Here is an 18,903-nt window from a genome sequence, read left to right on the forward strand (position 1 = left end):
GCCTCACCACTCTGTTATTAAGTTTTTTCAGTGTTATAAAAGTGAACTTGAAATACATTTATGGCAAAAAGGGGCTCTACTGGGGGGGGGTGTCTACTTAAGACTTCACTGGGGCAATGGGTGTAACTCAGTGGCTGAGTACCTGCTTCCCATGTATGAGGTCTTGAGTTCAGTCCCCAGTATTGCAAAAGAAAAAAGACTTCATTTGAAAAATGGCCAGCTGAGCTCTACTGCTAATGGACTACAGTTTACAAAAAGCTAAGCTATAAAAACAGTAGACCATTTTTAAAAGGAAAAGCAAGGAGCACAGTATAATCTCCACAGTTTCCATTTATTTAGTATCCTTAATATAATGGAACACCACTAAATTAACACAAAATAAGTTAATAGTAGTACAACAATGAGTATTCTAGAAAACTCACCTTGCAAAGGCAAGATCTTTACCCCAAATTCTTCAAGATATCCAAGGGCTTGGATAAGATCTAGCTCCTCCTGAACGGCAGGGGGTCTATCTGTTATCAGCTGTAAGCAGCACCTGGGAAGAAGGCAGAGCCACATAATTTTTAGTTACCCATCTAGGAGAATCAAGTTTGTCTTGATTTACTCAGAATTTTATCTCTCAAAGCAAAAAAGGGGCATTCTTCTGATCACCGAGGAGGAAGGAGTTGGTAAAACAGTACCAAGATAAATGACAAGAGAAAGTGATTTGCTAATCTAAGAATTTGGGATACCTATGGAATGTTTTAAGCATTTTTTTTTAATTCAAAGAAAGTATACTCATATGCTTGAATTAAGGGATAAAATCATTTTCTAATGGGTGTGTGTAGCGTAACCTTAGGACATGAGACTAGAAAGACAGGCAGAGGTCAGACATGAAGGGCTGGTTCATGCCATAAGCCCCGATCACCAGGCAAACCTCCCGTGGCGCAGTTCACATCTATGGCTGAGTAATAAACATACCCCTAGCTTCTTCATGCAACATTGTAGGACCTATATCACTTGAGCACTCATATATACTGCTGATTCAAGTGTAAAAGGTAAGTAATCTCTTTGTAGCATCTATCAAAATTTTACATACACTTACACTTACATTAAGTTAAAAAAAAAGTTTCTAGAAATGGATGAGGATCAGCTCAGCACTAGGCAAGGAAAAGTACAGCAGGGTCCTAGAATGGAGATCTTGAACAAAGAAAAACAAAACAGACCAAGACTACCAGGGTCCGAGCTGAACAAGGAGTGCAAGAAGAGCACGATGCCAAAGAAAGAGGGTGAGAAGACTACTGGCAAGAACACCAGCAGATGGGCCTGATGGCAGTGGAAGGGGACACATCACAAACAAGCCACTTTCCAGCCACTGGAACTCAGAACAAGTAAGGTGAGTTTTCAGAAGCTTTAAGATTCATTAGTATAAAGGCGACACATATTTTATGTTTTGATCAATGTTTACTGGGCTCTTTTAAATTTATGAAAAATAACCTTAAATCGTGAAAAGTTTTCTTGGAAAAAAATCAATGTAATTTATATCCATAAATAAGAGATTCAGATCATGAACACACCATATTTTCTAGTATTAAACAAGAGGAGTGCACCAAAATATCAGCATACCAGGCCAAGGGAGGAAATAAATTCATGGCCTAGAAATTTCTATCCGGAAGGGGCTTTTGAGCTTTATCATCTAATCAGTTCTCTTGTCTCTGAACAAAGCAGAAGCCATGGGAAGGAAAGTCCCCACCTAAACGTGCTGAAAATTTCCATAACTAGAATTGGCAGCTATCATGTGAATCTCTTCCAATGGAAGAGAATCAGCAAGACGGACTGGAAGGCATGCTGGAAAAGAAGGGACAAGAGGAAGCTGATGGATATCTGTAGCATAGCTTTCCATTTTCAAGCAGTAACTAACTGTGCCCTAAAGTATATGGTAAACATGAACTTGTGGCAGTATACTTTATGAAGTAAAGAAGAATAAAAATAATAGTGGGGCCTGTGTCTTCCAACTTCCCAAATCCCTCTTTTGGAAGAACATGGAGCTGTCCTACCTGGCCAGATCCATGCAGCTATCAGTGAGGCTGGTGGAAGAATTGAAGTACTCTCTGCTGGCAGCCAAAACCAAGCTGACACTTTTCTCGTAACTGACTCTGTACTGGGTTTTCCCTTTATGGGCGACGTGAGGCGGTGGACTCACAGAGCAAGCACTGCAGTGCATCATCTGCCCAGCTAGGTGGATGTTTTCAAGGCGACTGGAGCATAGAAGGTTTTCTGTAAATATCTGGGGAAAAGAAGACACTGGAATTAGTGCTAAAAAGGGATGATTCAGTTCTCAACAAAATGAAGGCTTTGAAATCCAAATGTAATAAATTGAAAATACATCCAGAGGCCAAGTGTGTACTTTAAAATGGTTACTTTTATGATATGTGAATTTCACCTAAATAAACAATAAATCTATACTTTGGAAGAAGGAAAAATAATTTCACTATATAAACAAAACTTATGCATAATTATATTTTACGTGAATACATGACTCTAGTATCTATACTTCATAGTCATTGAAAACAGGAGGCACTATGCATTTGGTCCCACAATCAACAAGACCTACTCCCGTTGGACTATTCAAAACCATTTTACTGTAAGAAGGCTGATATTTAAGAGAAAATCTTTGAATTCGATATATATAGTTCAGGAAACAGCTTAGCATCTGAATTTGGTTTTACAAACTAAATAGCTAAGCTACAAATTTAACATACACCTGTCCATTAAAATTACAATAAACCATACAACACTGGGTTCTGGGTTCTTTTCCAATCTGCAAATTAAAAGCTGTTTAAATAAAACAAGAGCGAAGGGTGGAATTTAGCCATACAAAATATCCTTGTATTCTATTGGACAACTAATAGCATCAATTAACAACAACAAAAAAAAAATTTATAATTGAGAATATTTATATACTTATTTCAGTAAAGTGAATGAATAGATCCTTTGAAATATACACTAATCATGTTAGTAGATAACTAACACAAAGACACCTTGAAGATTGCCCTTCCCTCTTGGATAAGAATAGTGCAGAAATAGAAACAACAGAAAATAAGAAAGCCGTGAGGATTTCATAGAGAAGCAAGAGTTTCCTCATAATTGAGAAGACCGTCTACTAGGGATCCACAGGATTTCAATTGTGCCAGGCTTCTGGGGGAAGGCATTTTTAGATAGGCTTTATTGACATGTCTGAGGGGATAAAATCTCTAATATTCAAGAGGAATCAGCTATGAAATACAGACTGTAACGGAGGGCAAATCATCACTGTACAATCACTTATCTGACAGGTGAAAATAGTTTACTAATCCAAATGACTTCTACATGACAGTTACTCTGTTGTTCTGGTATATTCAAATAAGCCACAGAGAGTCAATATTCAATACTGGAAAATAAATTCACTCACTCTAAAACTTGAAACAATTTGCTAAAATGAGCAATATAACCTTCTATTCTATAGGCTATATAGAAATCTTTAACATTTTCAATATTATGCTGTTTAGTTTTCAAATTATTATCCAAGGACAGAAAATTCTAATGGCCAAAATTCAAAAAGGCAACATAGCATAACTTTAAAAGGTACTAAAATACTCTTTGAGGTGCCAAGGCAAGGGATCTTGCATGCGGGAAGCCAGGGGTCTAAAATACTATTTGAAAATTTAACTTCTGAAATGTATAAAAGGTTCTTATAGAACCTTTTCCAAATTGTTATAAAATGCTTTCAAGTGTCTTTTCAAGGGAGAGAGACTGATGGCCAGCAGTCATTAAAATATCAAAAGCTAATTCAGAGACATTATTACAAAATATTAAAGAATTAATACATAAATGCGTCGAATTGCTGTGATAGGTAACTCCACACAGGAGCAAGTTCAAGTATAATGTACTTGTTGCCATTGTTCCAATGGATTCAGAGATAGGAAAAAAACAAAGTAACGCCACTCTCAAAACACTGCTTCAAAATGCACTAATGACAGGTTTTGGACCCTATGTGCACACGGGTTATTTTCTCCTGAAATGGGATTTAAGTTTCACGTTAGATATAAAAAGAGAAGCTTCTGGCAGCACACATGGCCTGACACAAACTCATCAAAAGGAACACTCATCTGAGCATTTAAAAACCTGAAATTCAATAGAAAACCATGAATTTCACAACAGTATCTTTTGAAAGTCTTAAAAATCCAGTTCTCTCCAGCACCTACAATCTGATTTATTGGACTTACCACACTCAGCTAAGATGGAGGTGAAGAAGGACAACCACCACACCATGGAGCCTAGAGTGATTACAACTGAAAATGGGAGGATTGCATCCAGCATCCAGGTGGAATCTGAGCCTCCTCTTGACATAAAGGTGCAATGGACACAACCAATCCAGTGTCCACATAGAAGAGGTGGCATTGGATTGGGAAAAGTGGACATAATGGACAAAGGGTATGGGAAAGGCAGGAAGAGATGAGAGGTGGAGGCGTCTTCGGGACATGGAGCTGCCCTGGATGGTGCTTCAGAGGTAATCACCGGACATTGTAAATCCTCACAGGGCCTACATGATGGAATAGAGGAGAGTATGGGCCATGATGTGAACCAATGTATATGAGGTGCAGAGGTGCCCAAAGATGTACTTACCAAATCCAATGGATGTGTCATGATGATGGGAACGAGTGTTGTTGGGGGGGGGGGGAGAGGGGGGGGGGGGTGGGGTTGAATGGGACCTCACATATATATTTTTAATGTAATATTATTACAAAGTCAATAAAAAATAAAAAAATTAAAAAAAATAAAAAAAATAAAAATAAAAAAAAAAAATAAAAAAAAAATCCAGTTCTTTTGGTAAAATCAGCTTGAATTAAAAATACCAATTAATTACACAAAGTAGAGACCAATTTTACAACTCATTGCATACATGGGTTGTACTCTGTGATATCTGAGCAGAGGGGCACAAGAAATACTCTATAGGAGTTTGTGACTGGCTTATTTAACAAAATTCCAATTAGAAACCTCTTCTAGACTGCGTGTCATTCAAAGTGGGTTGGTTGGATCCTTCTTCCACATTACCAGGGATAATTCAGTGGTAACACACAGGGCTCCCACAAGAATGGTCAGGGCCCCCTGGGCTGCACTCCGAGGCAAGGAACAACCAGTTCTGACGTATCCTTTCTGTTCCAGCATCATCAGACGCACTGGGTGATGAGCCTGATGTGCTAATGACCACCTGGGAACTCCTGACCAAATATAAAGAAGAAACACAAATATAAACACAAATATAAACAACTAAGAGCACTTTAAAGGAAGGGCCCCACAGAGGAAAGCTGATTCATCCCTAAAGACGTGGAAAGAGGAATATTCCAAGGAAAGGGATTCATGAGCGTGAAGTCAGGGAACATGGAATGGCAGGAGCGGGAAGGACTCGGGCCGACGACGGAGCTGGACCCTCAGGTCGGTGGGGGGAGGCTGGGATCTGCCTTTCCAAGCCATGCTGAAAGGTAAGGCTACTTCCTGACTGCTATCTAGAACAGGTAACAGCTCTACAGAGGGACTGCCATGAGAAGGCTTATTTCCAGAGGATACTCGGAATCAGTGTGAACAAGAAAGAGGTAAGGGAGTCAAGAGACAAGTGAGAAGACTGCTGCAGTCCAGCACAGGTGACGATGACCCGGGGTGCCGGAGGCGGGAGAAGACAGATGAGAACGGCCCAGTACAGGTGCAGCTACCAGGTTCAATGACGATCCAATCGAGGGAGTGGAGGAGGCGCCCAGCGTGACTCAGAATTTTCTAACGTCTCTTGCATGGACCAAGAGAGAGGAGGCAGTGGATTCAGCACAGAAATGCTCCTTATCGGTTATTGGCTGCCATTCAATACTACTGCTCACAGTGAAGCTTACAGTCCTCACCTGGTCCAGTAAATGAACTGTAACTACCAAAATTTCTATGCTAAAGGGAAACAAATTATGTCTATAGAGTTACCTCATAACAAGCATCAGAATCGAGACAGGTGTAAACATTCTGCTGCATAGCCAACATGTCTTGCAGCAACATTCTCCAATGAGACTCGCTGACAGGAGGCTGCCTGGAAAAAAATAAGAGGAGGAAAATGAAACAATTCATAAAATCTCTCTCTTCAACTGGCTGAAAGTTAAAAAAAAAAAAAAAAAATTCTACACTACTATTCTGTATGCCACATAAGCTCCCAAGTGATCAAGAGGTACATATCTCATGGGAATTTCTAGGAAAAAAACGTGCATTAAAAATAGAGGGAAAAGTCGGGCAGCCTTACTGCAAAGCTCCAGATGCTGCCTAGACAAAACTGGAACAGCATTAAGCAGTAATGGCAAGAAGCTGTGAGTTTCTAAGGTAAAAATAAAGTACAGTAAGGTAAAGCAGCTGTGACACAGCAGAAAAAGAACTTAAAGACAAGAGAATTAGTTTTGAATTCCATTTCATCACTCTTGATCCTAGCAGGGAGTGCCTTAACCTCAACTAAACGTCCAGCTCCTAGGACGTCAGGCTGCATCTGGTTTCTGACTCAACTGGGACTGTCAGCAGCAGCATCGTGGCTCTTCCCAGCGGGAGCTGCTGCAGTCCACAAAGCGTTTACAGAGGACGCCAGAAGTTACCTTCTTCCCAGGTGACAGTCCAAATGCAAGGAGCCTGAGCCAAATACAGGAGGCACAGGAGCTGCCTGGCTGAGGAAGAACCTCGTGCCCCACAAGAGCTCCTCAACCCCTGCACAGGCACAGCTTTCGGGGTCCTCAAGGGACATGCCAGTCACCACACGAAGGAACGTCTGCAGCAGGAACTTTTAGTTCACAGGGAGTTCCTCCACTTAAGGTGTCCTTCACCCACCAGGGATGCATTTTACAGCTAAGCAAGCAGGGAGGCTAAGCAACTGGCTCAATCAAACGCCGTTTTATGCTGGCTTTCAGGGTGACAGCGCTAAGGGATTCATGGTTCAGATTCTCCCACAACTTTTTTTAATTGAGTTTTTATCATTCATACATGAACAGCCATAAACAAGTGTACAGCATTAAGTAGTGAGCTTACAAAACACACACATCATCACACAGGGTTTTCTGAGGGCTTTCACCAAAGGCATGAACCAAAGGTGTGATCCCAAGCAACATAGTTAGTATTTCTGAATTTCAGTTTCCTCACTCCAAGTCTACCTCAGAGAGATTAAAAGGAATGCATGAACCTAATTCTGATAAAAACACAGGCAGAGATGTTCCCAAGTAAAAAAACAAGCTAAATTACCTTTACAGATATAAGGTTTTCAATCTGAGCTTCAGATTCCCCTTTTGTATATGAAGAGAATTTACAAACTGTAATGTATGAAAAATCCTTCCTTTTTCTGGCATATAAAAGGTATTTAATAAAGGTCAATGAATGCTATATACTTATTGTTTATATATGTTCATGCATGAATGATATACTTCAATAAAAATTTTAAATAATGAATGAATGAATGAATGAGATGGTTAAATTAAATTAAAAAAAAAAAAAAAAACTAATGGTGTCCCAACTCTCTTTTGTTATGCAGGACTTCCTCGCGAGACAAATGCTATTGGAAAAGAGCATACAAAATATTTTCTTTCTCTTTTACTAAACACAAGCCAGGCATCTATGCGTTAGTTTGTTCTTAGCTTTGGCAACTTCCAGTAGACTGCTGGGTCAAGTTAAAGCTCTAGGATCAGTGTACTGGCACCCACTTGGTTCAGTGATAGCTGCTATATATTTTTTTATTATTAAAAATAAAAGAGAGAGGGAAGTGGCTGTGGCTCAGTCAGTTGGGCTCTCGTCCACCATATGGAAGGCTGTGGGTTTGCACCCGGGCCTGCTTGTGAAGGTAAGCTCCACCGCACGCCGCGGCCGGCCCACAAGTGACACAAAAGGCTGACTCAGCAAGACGACGCAACAAAAAGGATGACAGGTAAAAACACAGAAGAGCATGCAGCGAATGGACAGAGAGAGCAAAACAACAAGCAAGCCGCAAGAGGGGTAGGAAATAAATAAAAACAAACACAGACACACAGAAGAACACACAGCAAATGGACACAGAGAGCAGACAGCAACCAAGCCTCAAGTGGGGGGAATAAAAAAATGAATAAATAAAAGAGAGAATCACTGTGATTCATGAACCATACCTAGGCAGCTGATTTTCTATTCACTTAAAATCACTATTTGTATTAATGTATCCACATGTCTTGGCAACATAAATCTACTGAAGGCAACAGCATACTGAGATACATGGTCTCATCCCAACCAGGGCCTAAAACATATCAATTATATGACAGATGGTGTTTTCCTAGTGCAAATTCATAGTTAATTAAATATTCAAGTTGAATACCCTGTTAGTGGATGTATTCTTCCAAAAAGAATGAATAAAGAAGGACTAGAGCTGAAACTTAGAAGAAGAAAAACATGAATGAATCTGGAGATTACCAACATTGTTTGTTTTCTGTAATAACACACAGAATTACTAATATTAACCAGAAGGAAGAAGAATATGGTCTAATTCTGCCTTTCTCGAATGTCCATCTTTGTTAAAAAATACATGAGTTTGGCTCCTTGTTGCTCAAGGGTTCTCTCTCTTTAAGCCAACTCTGCAAATAAACTCACTACCTTCCCCCCAACTCGGGACATGACCCCCAGCGACGAGACTCCCTGGCACTGGGGGATTATTATGAAGTATTCATCAGCAATGCATGTGAAGAAAGACTTTGACCAAAAGGGGGAAATATTAAATAAAATAGAGTTCCTACGGCTAAGAGATTTCAAATAAGTTGGGAGGTCATTTCAGAGATTGCACTTATGCAGGTCTCAGCCAGACTTCATGAATTGCCACAGTAAACAGATTCAAACAAAAGTGCTCCTGAGGGCCCCAGGAACATCCAGACACCACAGGCAAGCCACACGGCCACAGGAAACCAACATCCCCTCAGCAGGTTCGACTTAAGAATAAATGAAAGGTATTTCCCCAATTTAACATAGCTATACTCATTTACAAATCCCCGAATCAGGATTCTTCTACTCCTTTTATTTGAGCCTATAATTTTCAATTTGCCTGCCAAATATATTTTCCCGAGACTTATGCTGATGGAGCCCTGACAACCAGCAGATCTGTGGCCAACTCCCACTCTCCAGTTCTTCTGGCCTGCCCTGGACAACGAACAAAACCACGGTGACGGTGACGGCCCAGCCCTATCCCCAAAACAGGGAGTATCTTCTACTGCAAACAAAAGGTATGTTTATTTTTTGCTGGTCAGATAAACAATTAGATTGATGTTTCTTTTCAACACATCTTTTTCTTTTTTTATCTTTCATAAGACTTTGGAAAATCAACACTATTTCCAAATGCTATGCACTAAAAATAGGACAAACAGACTCTTCACAGAAATAATAATTTTTATGGGAAAAATATGTATTTGGGATTATTCCTGAGAAAAACCTTGTCTTTAGGAAAATTTTCTACTAAAATGCTTAATAAATAAGCAAATGCTTCATTTGCCCATGGCATTCTTTATTTATTTCATAAAATGAACAATTACTCTTATTCTGTATGCAATGAGACAGAAGAGAACACATTTTTTCAGCACACAAAACACAAAGAACAATATATTTAAGTCTTCCAGGGCAATACAAGAAATGTTTCCGTTAGTGACAGTACTGAACTCTTAGTGGGCTCCAGAGAATTAGAGGAGGGCCATTCAGAGCTGCTGGCAGGAAAAGCAGCCGCAGAAATGTGATAAAGAGCGTGTTCACCCTGCACCAGTTTGACAAAATCAGACCTCCACATTATGTAGCAGAATTCAAGTTCCCACAGCCCAGCTGTTCGTCTGGAAGCCATCAACATGGGACAGATGGTAGGAGTGTTTCCTCTCACTTGGCTAGTACTAAGTACAGATTCTAATTAAAATAAATTGTGAGACATTATTTGCGATGGCCTTTTTGGAATACATTCAGTAAATAAGAACCAAGAGTAGAGTCTGAAGGAACTGAAAGAGGTTTGCAAATTAACAGAATGAGCCCTGAACACAAACATGACACATTCATTGCTTTGGAGTGGAGGTGGATTTTCAAGGTAAAAATGGCACTGCCTTCAAATGGCAAAGCTTGATTTGTGACAGATTCTATAAGCTCTGCCATCATTTTGAACATCCATACAATACTTTAAGGTGCTGAAGGCCCAACCATGACAGCACACCTAACATAACTATGTTTCATTTCAGGCTACTTTGAAAAAGGGGAGCATATTCTCTTCTGTATCGCTCTCACATTATTACAGTAAGCAGATCGTCCTCAGTAGTCACTGACTTCAGAGATTTCAAAAGTATTCAGGGAATCAACAGAAAGATGAGAGATGAACTCACAGCAAGAGCAAGGCTTTCCTGTTGAAAAGTAAGTCCTAGACTACAGTCAGCATGATCCTGGAAATACTGCACATACAGGTTTAGTTGCAAAAAATAATCAAGACCTTCTAAATTAGTCATCTGATAATTACTGAGAGGCCCTTGTTACAAATGTACCCTGTGGACCATGGTTAGTGGTTAACAGTCTGATGATACTATCTCATGTGTAACAAATGTTCCACCACTGTGTAGTGTGTTGGTGAAGGGGTGTTATACGGAGAAAAATTACACCAAACATAAGATATAGACTATAGTTTGTAGTAAGATTTTGATGATATTCTGTCATAATTCAAAACAAAGGTCTGACAACAACGCAAGGTGTTGGTGGTAGGTTGCTGTATGGGACCCCTTTATGATGTTATGCATGTTTGTTCTGTAAATTCACAACTCTTACTATATACTCATTGTTTATGTATGTTCATGTATGAATATATACTTCAATAAAATTTAATATATATATATGCTTTTCAAAAAACCTTTAAGAAAAAGAAAAGACAAGCCACAGATGAAAATCTTTGTAAAGCATATATCTAATTAAAGATTTATCTCCTGAATACATGTAATTCTCAAAATTCAAGAAAAAGAAAGCAACCCAATTAAAAAGATGGCAAAATAAGCACATAAAAAGATGCTCGACATTATTTATCACTAGAGAAATGCAAATTAAAATTATAATGACATACCACTACACACCTAACAGAATAGCTAAACTTAAAAGACTGACCACACCAAGTGTTGATGAGGATGTGGAAAAACTGGCTGGAAGTACAGATGGACAGTTTAAAAGAAGGTAACCATACGCCCACCATTTACCATTCTGCAACCCATTCTTAGGTATTTACCTCAAGGAAATGAAAGCATTTATCCTTACAGTGACTCTTACATGAATATTCATAGAAGCTTTATTTGTAACACCCAAAACTTGAGGCAACGCAAGTGTCCTCAACAGGTAAATGGATAAACACACAATGTAACACTACTTGGGAATAACATGAAAAAGGAATAACAACTAATACACAAAACAACATGAGTGAATCACAACGTAATTGTACTGAAGGGAAAAAAGTCAAAGAAACCAAAAAAAAAAAAAAAAACGAACAACAACAAAAATCACTGTATGACTGCATTTATAGAAAATTTTTGAAGTGCAAAGTAATACCTAATGCCAGGACGTAGATCAGTGGTAGCCTGGGAAGTGCTGGGGGTGGTGTGATGAGAAGAAGCAGAAGGAAGGGTTTAAAAGGGGCAAGGGGACGCTTTTGGGAGCAGTGGATATGTTCATTATCTTGACTGCGGGGACATTTGTGTAAGTACACACAAATGTCAAAAGTTATCAAATTGTAAATTTGTCAAAAAAAGATAAAAGAACAATGTATTTGTTTCTTGTTACATGACGTATGGGCATCAATTAATTTAGATTGTTACTTACTTCCGGCCAGTGTGCCTGGTCAATCTAATCATCAGCTTACGTGCCTCCTCCGAGCTGGACTGAGTGTTTTTAACAAATGAAATCGGTTTCTCAAGTCCATGTTTCTCCAAAAGCTCTGACACACTAAAATTGAAAGAAGAATTAAAGTCTTGCTACTGAACAAACAAAAACCACATAATATGACCCCATTTTACATATCAAGTGAATCCTTAAAAATTAAGCTAGCAATTACATATTAACTTATCTATCCCACTGACTTTCAGTACAATATACTTGGGCTAAGTAACATACAAAAAAAAGCATGATATAGCTCCATCTCAAAATCTGTTCTGTAATTTTCCTCTACTCCAAGAGCATCAAGTCAATAAAACCAAATCTATAATTTCAATAACTTGGTTTTAACTCTTAACAATCCTATTGAGAATTTTGTTACAAGTGAGACTGCTAAAAAAGCTACAAGCAAAGAATTTTCAGGGTGAAAGGACTCCAGAAAGATTATAAGGCATTTCATAAAAAAAGGAGAGAAGTTACCAATTCTCTGGGCCTCCTATAAATCTTCCCAAGATAACCAATTCCAAGGTCATCGGCACTGCTTTCACACACATTGGGGCTGTCTCACTAACACATACTCATGAATTAATTAGTACTAGGCTTACAGGATAGATGGACAGAATTCAGTAGAATTCAGTAAGTCTTCAAAAGATAGTTTCACGGGTCTTCAGGTATGTTAAAAATCTTTATCAACTATCTGCAGCTATGAGATGGCACAATAAAAAAAAGTATTTATTTTTAAAAGGTCAGTAAATTAAGTTGAACAGTGAATGATCTCAGTATCATCCAGAACTTAAAGAGTATTCCTGTTTCCTCGAGGTACTGATGGTATAATTTGCTGTGAGTACCATCTGTGGTTACAGTCACAAAGATTTAGTGAAACAGATTATGCTTATTTCATTAGAAAACTGAAGTAACTACTTCAGTTTTGGAAGGAACAAATCTATACTGACTAAAGTCACTAAGCTTTAGTCAAACGTAATGGAATTTCTCAGGGAAGGTGGTGAAGAAGAGACACAAGACAATCTATAATTGGAAAAAGTCTGATTTATTAAATATTTTTCAAGAAATACAGTGGCATCACTTCCAGAAAATGGACTAACAACAACTGGAATAATTAATAATACAGATTTCTAAGGGAAGAAATTAAACAGTTAAGTCTTCATTGAACTCACACATTTTGTTCCCTAAAGTACAATCTGAAATATTTTTATAACTGAATTACCTTAGTTTGAATGAATACCACCTCCAATTAGTGGTTATAAGTTATTGTACTTTAAAATATATACAATTCACTAAAATGGTGTGATTACCTATAATTTCTCCAATTATACATCAAAAGAAGTTTACCTTTAAATTTTATTTTTAATGCAAATGTTTAAAAATTACACACATATTTACACATGCATATAAAAATAAATATTGGTAAATAATAGTAGACTCAATCTCCAAAAGAAAGTTTAATGCATCTTTATGACAGCAAAGACCATGACTACAGAGTCACGTGAAGACATCAGTCAATACGACGTGGTGCAGATATTCCATGCCCAGAAAAGGAATATTAGGAGTATAATAAATGTTTTTGGTAACAGGTGAAGCGATTGCAGCAGGAATTAACATTTCTTGCATTCTTACCATGGGTGAAGAGCTTTCAATGCTTAATCTAAGATGAACTCCACAATCTCATGAGTTAGATACTAAAGATAAGAAAACCCTGGACTCAAAAGATCACACAGCTACTAAGTGGCAACATCTGGATTTTTGAATTTAGGTTTATCAGTCTTCAGAGCCCATATTCGTATTATCCCCCCATGCTATGAGAATAAGTTAGCAGTGCATTTGTTATTGAGAAAATGCATTCTCAAGAAGAGTCACAAATATTAGACAGACCCCTTTATCAGAACAAAGTCAAAAGATTGTTATTTTTCTCACCTGAGAATTTGTTCCAGTTGATCTACCATGTCATGAAGAGCTGTGGTCAACTTTGTCTTATGACTGAAAGGTTTAAAAAAACATGTTTTAAATTAAATTTTAAAAGTGATTTTTAAATAAAATAAAAATCTCAACTAAGGGCAAAAAAGGAACATTTTCCCTGTACCTAATGAGCAACAATGTTACGCCACCCTGGTAAAATTTCAGGCTGCTCTAGTTAATTCATTCAGCACATTCCATGACTCAATAGATTAGGATAAAAAATACTGGAGAAGACTGATGTTTTCTGTTACAGATGAACCAGATTCAAGGTACTTTTCGTTCAGTTTTAATAAATGGCAAAAAATAAATCAATCATTATCTTTTATTAATAGGACCAAGTGGAGGGCTAGACCATCAGGCATTACTGCTCCTTTGAACGAGTAACAGCGAAGGCACAGGGTGCTGCATGCTGGCCTCTCCCTGGGCTGTCCACATGCTCTCTGACCCACAGGATTCTACTGCTTCCTCAGGGGTGCTCCGGTCTTCACCTCCTCGGGGGAGTTTTTATCAGGATTCTCCTTCTTCCCCAAGGGAGCTCCTCCATGTCCTCATTCCCTCTGCATCCAGGGAACCAGGAAGCCCCTTGGACAGACAACCTTAGCAAGCGGTGGCGGTAACAAGCACGCCTTCCCTGTGGACACAGTGGACAAGAGACAGGCAGGGCATCACCACGGAAAAGACGGTCAGCGAAGAAAGTGTGGCTCAGCACCTGGGCCAGGGAGCCCAGGGGTTTGGCAGAAAAGCAGAAACGCTCAGCAACGGCTGCAAAAGCCCTTTTTGAACTAGACAAGTCCCGTGCCCTAGCCCTGCAGGGACACCCTCTAGAAAGCCCACCACGCCCGACACCTTCTGGTGCCTTCTGCTCAAAGAGCCGAAGAGCAAGAGCTTGGCGTTTTACTGAAGAGAAGCCCTAATAAAAATCTTTGGGCTTAGAAATTTTAAAATGTCATAACTTGACCTCAAAAGCCTCATTAATTTAAAACTGTCCCTCTGACCTAGTGTAAACCTATTTGGCAATTAATCAGTAAAACTTACAAAGATTATGCCATATTTTTAAACCAAATGTTAGGCTTTGGACTGGAATAATAAATTAGGGTAAATTCCATCAAAAGTCCTTCAAAAGGTTATCTATTAGACCTAACGTCCATTAATAATAACATGTAGCAATATTTTTAAATTGTCATTTTGTAGCACTCAAACCTGTTATCCATTTCAAAGAATATAAAGCCCTTCTTTCATGATTTGACATTCACATACATAATTGCTAAGAATTTTCTCAGTCGGGGAAGATGTTGTCTAGTAAGACGCACAAAAATTTAGTAAGTGATTTTCCATTTCCTAAATGGGGACAGAGAAAAATAAAATTTGCCATTTGGTAAATAATAACTCTTTTAATAATTAAAAATAAACAACTAATCACTGGGAGAACATAAATTGACAAATTTGGCATGAAGAACAAAATACTTCAGAATATATTTCAAAGGCTTCTCTTTTACTGCTAGGTTAATTTGTAATCACAAATTACTTAGAATATTATAAGTATGAAATACAATAATTAAGCAATTATGGAAGAATAAAATATTAAACTAATTTTTTTGTTTACATTTGAGTACTACAAAAAAAATTTGTTAGCTTAGAAATCATCATCTGAAGCCAAGGAAAGCTTTCAGCTCTACACACTCAAGAGAGGCCATTTCTTAACATAAACTTTCTTTGAAAACAAATATGCTAATTCCAAAACTAGGATTTCAATATCAAAAATGTTCTTTTAACATCATCATTCCATTCATACCATAACTAACTCCTAAAGGAAAGCAATTTTTTTTTTTTTTAAGTAATAGATAACCTCTAACTGATGTGTATGCTTGTTTGACCTTACTGGAAAAAAAAAGTCTAATATATTTATTTTTAATGTTACACACTTCAGTTGAAAGTAATTTTGGAACAAAAAAAGGAGGCATCAAGCCTACAGAGGAACAATTTCCTCCTCTCATCAAATCCCCACTTAACCACCCCCGCAGGAGGAAATGCCCAGCACGTGAGTCCTCCAGGACGGTGCTAAGGCAGGGCCTCCTGCGTTCTCACCACCCTCGAGGAAGACACCCTGATTCCCACTGGGTGAAGGGTTGTAATACTGGGCAAGGGCATTTTGCTTCAGGATCTGTGAATTCAACCCCTTTCACCCGCCTTTCACTGCCATCCAAGACACGTGGCTCAAGAGGCTCACAGCTCTCCCAAGCACACTTGCAAGTTCTGCTGCGCTTACCCCGGTGAGGGCAGCCTGCGGTCATGCCTGCCCAGATTGGGGGTCGACCCCGATTTATCTCTCCCTACATGAAGATCCTCAAGCCCAAGGTGAGGAAGGGAAGTATCAGGCACTCCTGCTGTCTCCAGCTAGTTTCACCATTAGCAAGGCGAGGGCTGGGATTCCAGTGAGGTGGGGTCAGCACTTCGATACTTGAACAGCCAGCTGTCCACACACCAGGCAATCTCCCAAGCAGGACTGCAGGGAAAAGGCCTGAGCTTCTCAAAACAGGCAGCAGGGACCACAGAGCTAAGGACACATCGGGAAGCAGAGAGTGGCTACAAGGTATACGACACCCTGAGGTTCACTAAGCTCGTGAGCTGCTGTATATTTAAAAATTCGAAGGCGGTTATGCCCCTTTGGACCCCTTTGTTTTAGAAGAGCCAGGGTTTTACACCATGCCATGGTTTCTCAGTGACCAAAGCAGCTGGCTCGCAGTGCCCCACACTCAGCACATGGCTGACAGTCCCCCATGTTTGCTGGACACTAGAAGTCTGCTCTAAAGGGCTGATCAGATCCGGGGGATGTTTTTAGCAAGAACCTCCGAGGGATACCGTGAGGCCGAGCCCCTGCACTGCTCCGCCTCAGGGGACGCCAGGCAGGCCGTCTCCGCGAGGGACACTCGCTTGAGACCTGCTCTAAGCTGATGGCAGCGCAGGCTTCAACTGTAGGAAGAGAAATTTCACCTCTGAAATAAAAAAAAAATAAAAGCACAAAAACAGCCACCGGGGCACTGGTGCCATGCAAAAGCACCATCAGTGAAAGCAGGAGACAATTATTTCACAAAATTGGTGATTTTTATTGTTCATTCCACCAAAAAAAAAAAATTTTCTATTAGAAGGAAAAGAGACAAAAGCAGACAGAGAGAGGAAAAAGGAGTGCAAAGAGAAAGAGAAAGAAGAGAGCTACGAGGTCTTTGTGTCTAAATATCTCATTTTGAAAATGAGGAACTGAGGACGAGAGGCTGCCTGCCGTGGCCGAGGTCCCAAGGGCAGAGACAGGGCCTCTGGGCTGCAGTCAGGGCTCTTTCATGGACAAGAACTAGCCCTTCTAGACATGAAATGTATAGCACATGCTAGGTTTTAAAAGAGGAGTTTAAAAGAATGACGGCTACCTGGCTTCTAAAGAGCAAACATAAAATTGATTTGCATACAACTAAATGTTATATAAATTACCTTTTAATCATAAGCCCAGTTTTAAAAAATGCATCACTATGTAAAAGGACAACTACAGGGCAAGGGGCAAGGCCCTCTTTGTAATTCTATGAGCTACTCTGTAATACACAGAACACAGTTGGCCCATAAAAAATTAAAATGCTGAATTTAAAACAATTTAAAACAAAGAGATAGCATTAACTATCCACTTAAAATAGTTTTTTGCTATTGTGATGGTGGTGGTTCTATTTTTGTTTGTTTTTTTAATGAGTAATTATCAAGATTGCCAAAATTACAGCAACTTTCCAGATACTGGTAGAACAAAAATTTATCTCTATGCAGCAGGATTGCAGGTGACTTCATTTTTTTCTTCTTTGTATTATATTTTTCGTGTTCCAAAACCCACTATAATGCACACCCTGGGAGAGGGGGAGAAGCAAACCTTCTTGTTTTAAATGAAAGAATAAAAAGACACAACAATAATATTGTCACAATATGAATTCTTACCCATATCCTCTTTGTGGCAGACATTCTAATATGTCATAACAAAGAGAAAGTTGGTCATTTCGATCACAGCTGTAGATGCACTCTAGTGCAACTGCCATCAACTGGTCTTGATCAGGAATAATTTTCTGCTGTAGCTAGAAAAAATAAAGCATCTTGTGCTAAATGCCAATAGACTTACAGCAAATATTACCATATCCCAGTACCACTGTCAACAGAATATTAAATAGTGCAATTAATTATCAGCTGCAGAAACAAATTTTGACTTTTGTTTAAGTTACAGACTTTTGGGGTCTTTAATAATTCTCAATGAAATCACACTTTCATTACAGAATCAGCTAGAAAAGATAATTTGTAACCCATAAGCTCTCTATCTGCTCAAAACAGACTCTTTAGTTTACAACTCAAGATAAAGTAGATAGGAGAAATGCAATGAATTAAAAAGGCAATTCATTAAAAACATTTCTAATTCTAAAGCCAAATGTTGCGTGTTGCAATTACTAAAAATATATAAACTTCTTTAATATTCAGAGATGTTAGAGCTACCATTTTTCAATGTATATTACGTATTATACTTTTAAATACACAGTCTGATATTTTATTCACAAAACACACATTCTAACAGAGGCATAGGCTTTTTTTAACCAGACCACTAAACAGAATATACCTTTTTTTTTTTTGAGGTACCAGTGGCCGGGGATTAAACCCAGGACCTCCTATGTGGGAAGCCGGCGCTCAACCACTAAGCCACATGGCTTCCCTGAGTTGGTTTTTTCATTTATTTTGTTCGTTGTTTGTTTTTGCTTTTTCAGGAGGCACTGGGAACTGAACCCGGGACCTCCCATGCAGGAGGAGGACGCTCACCTGCCCCACAGTCCATATTTTTGATAAAGAAAGATGGATACTATGAGTTACTTTCTATATAGGATATACTATTTTCCATGGCAAACCAGAGATTCACATTCTGGGAATATTTTCTGGGCTATTTTTCTTCAAAGTTTCCAATTTTATTCTAGGGTATAGAGGCAGTCTGTGCAAGACCATGGCAAGGTTGTAAAGAGG

General features: G+C 38.9%; 1 protein-coding gene across 1 annotated transcript in view; it reads right to left on the reverse strand.

Annotated features, from left to right (window-relative positions):
- NBAS (NBAS subunit of NRZ tethering complex) overlaps nucleotides 1-18,903 on the reverse strand; it is a 347,044-nt gene that overhangs the window by 161,294 nt on the left and 166,847 nt on the right. The window contains exons 26-31 of the mRNA XM_058288021.1: nucleotides 17,845-17,978; nucleotides 13,837-13,899; nucleotides 11,854-11,976; nucleotides 5,983-6,085; nucleotides 2,037-2,266; nucleotides 423-535 (exon numbers count right to left, since the gene is read on the reverse strand). Of these exons, the coding sequence (XP_058144004.1) occupies nucleotides 423-535; nucleotides 2,037-2,266; nucleotides 5,983-6,085; nucleotides 11,854-11,976; nucleotides 13,837-13,899; nucleotides 17,845-17,978 (766 nt within the window). The remainder of the gene's footprint in view (nucleotides 1-422; nucleotides 536-2,036; nucleotides 2,267-5,982; nucleotides 6,086-11,853; nucleotides 11,977-13,836; nucleotides 13,900-17,844; nucleotides 17,979-18,903) is intronic.

Source organism: Dasypus novemcinctus, chromosome 25, assembly GCF_030445035.2.
Source record: "Dasypus novemcinctus isolate mDasNov1 chromosome 25, mDasNov1.1.hap2, whole genome shotgun sequence".
NCBI lineage: Eukaryota > Metazoa > Chordata > Mammalia > Cingulata > Dasypodidae > Dasypus > Dasypus novemcinctus.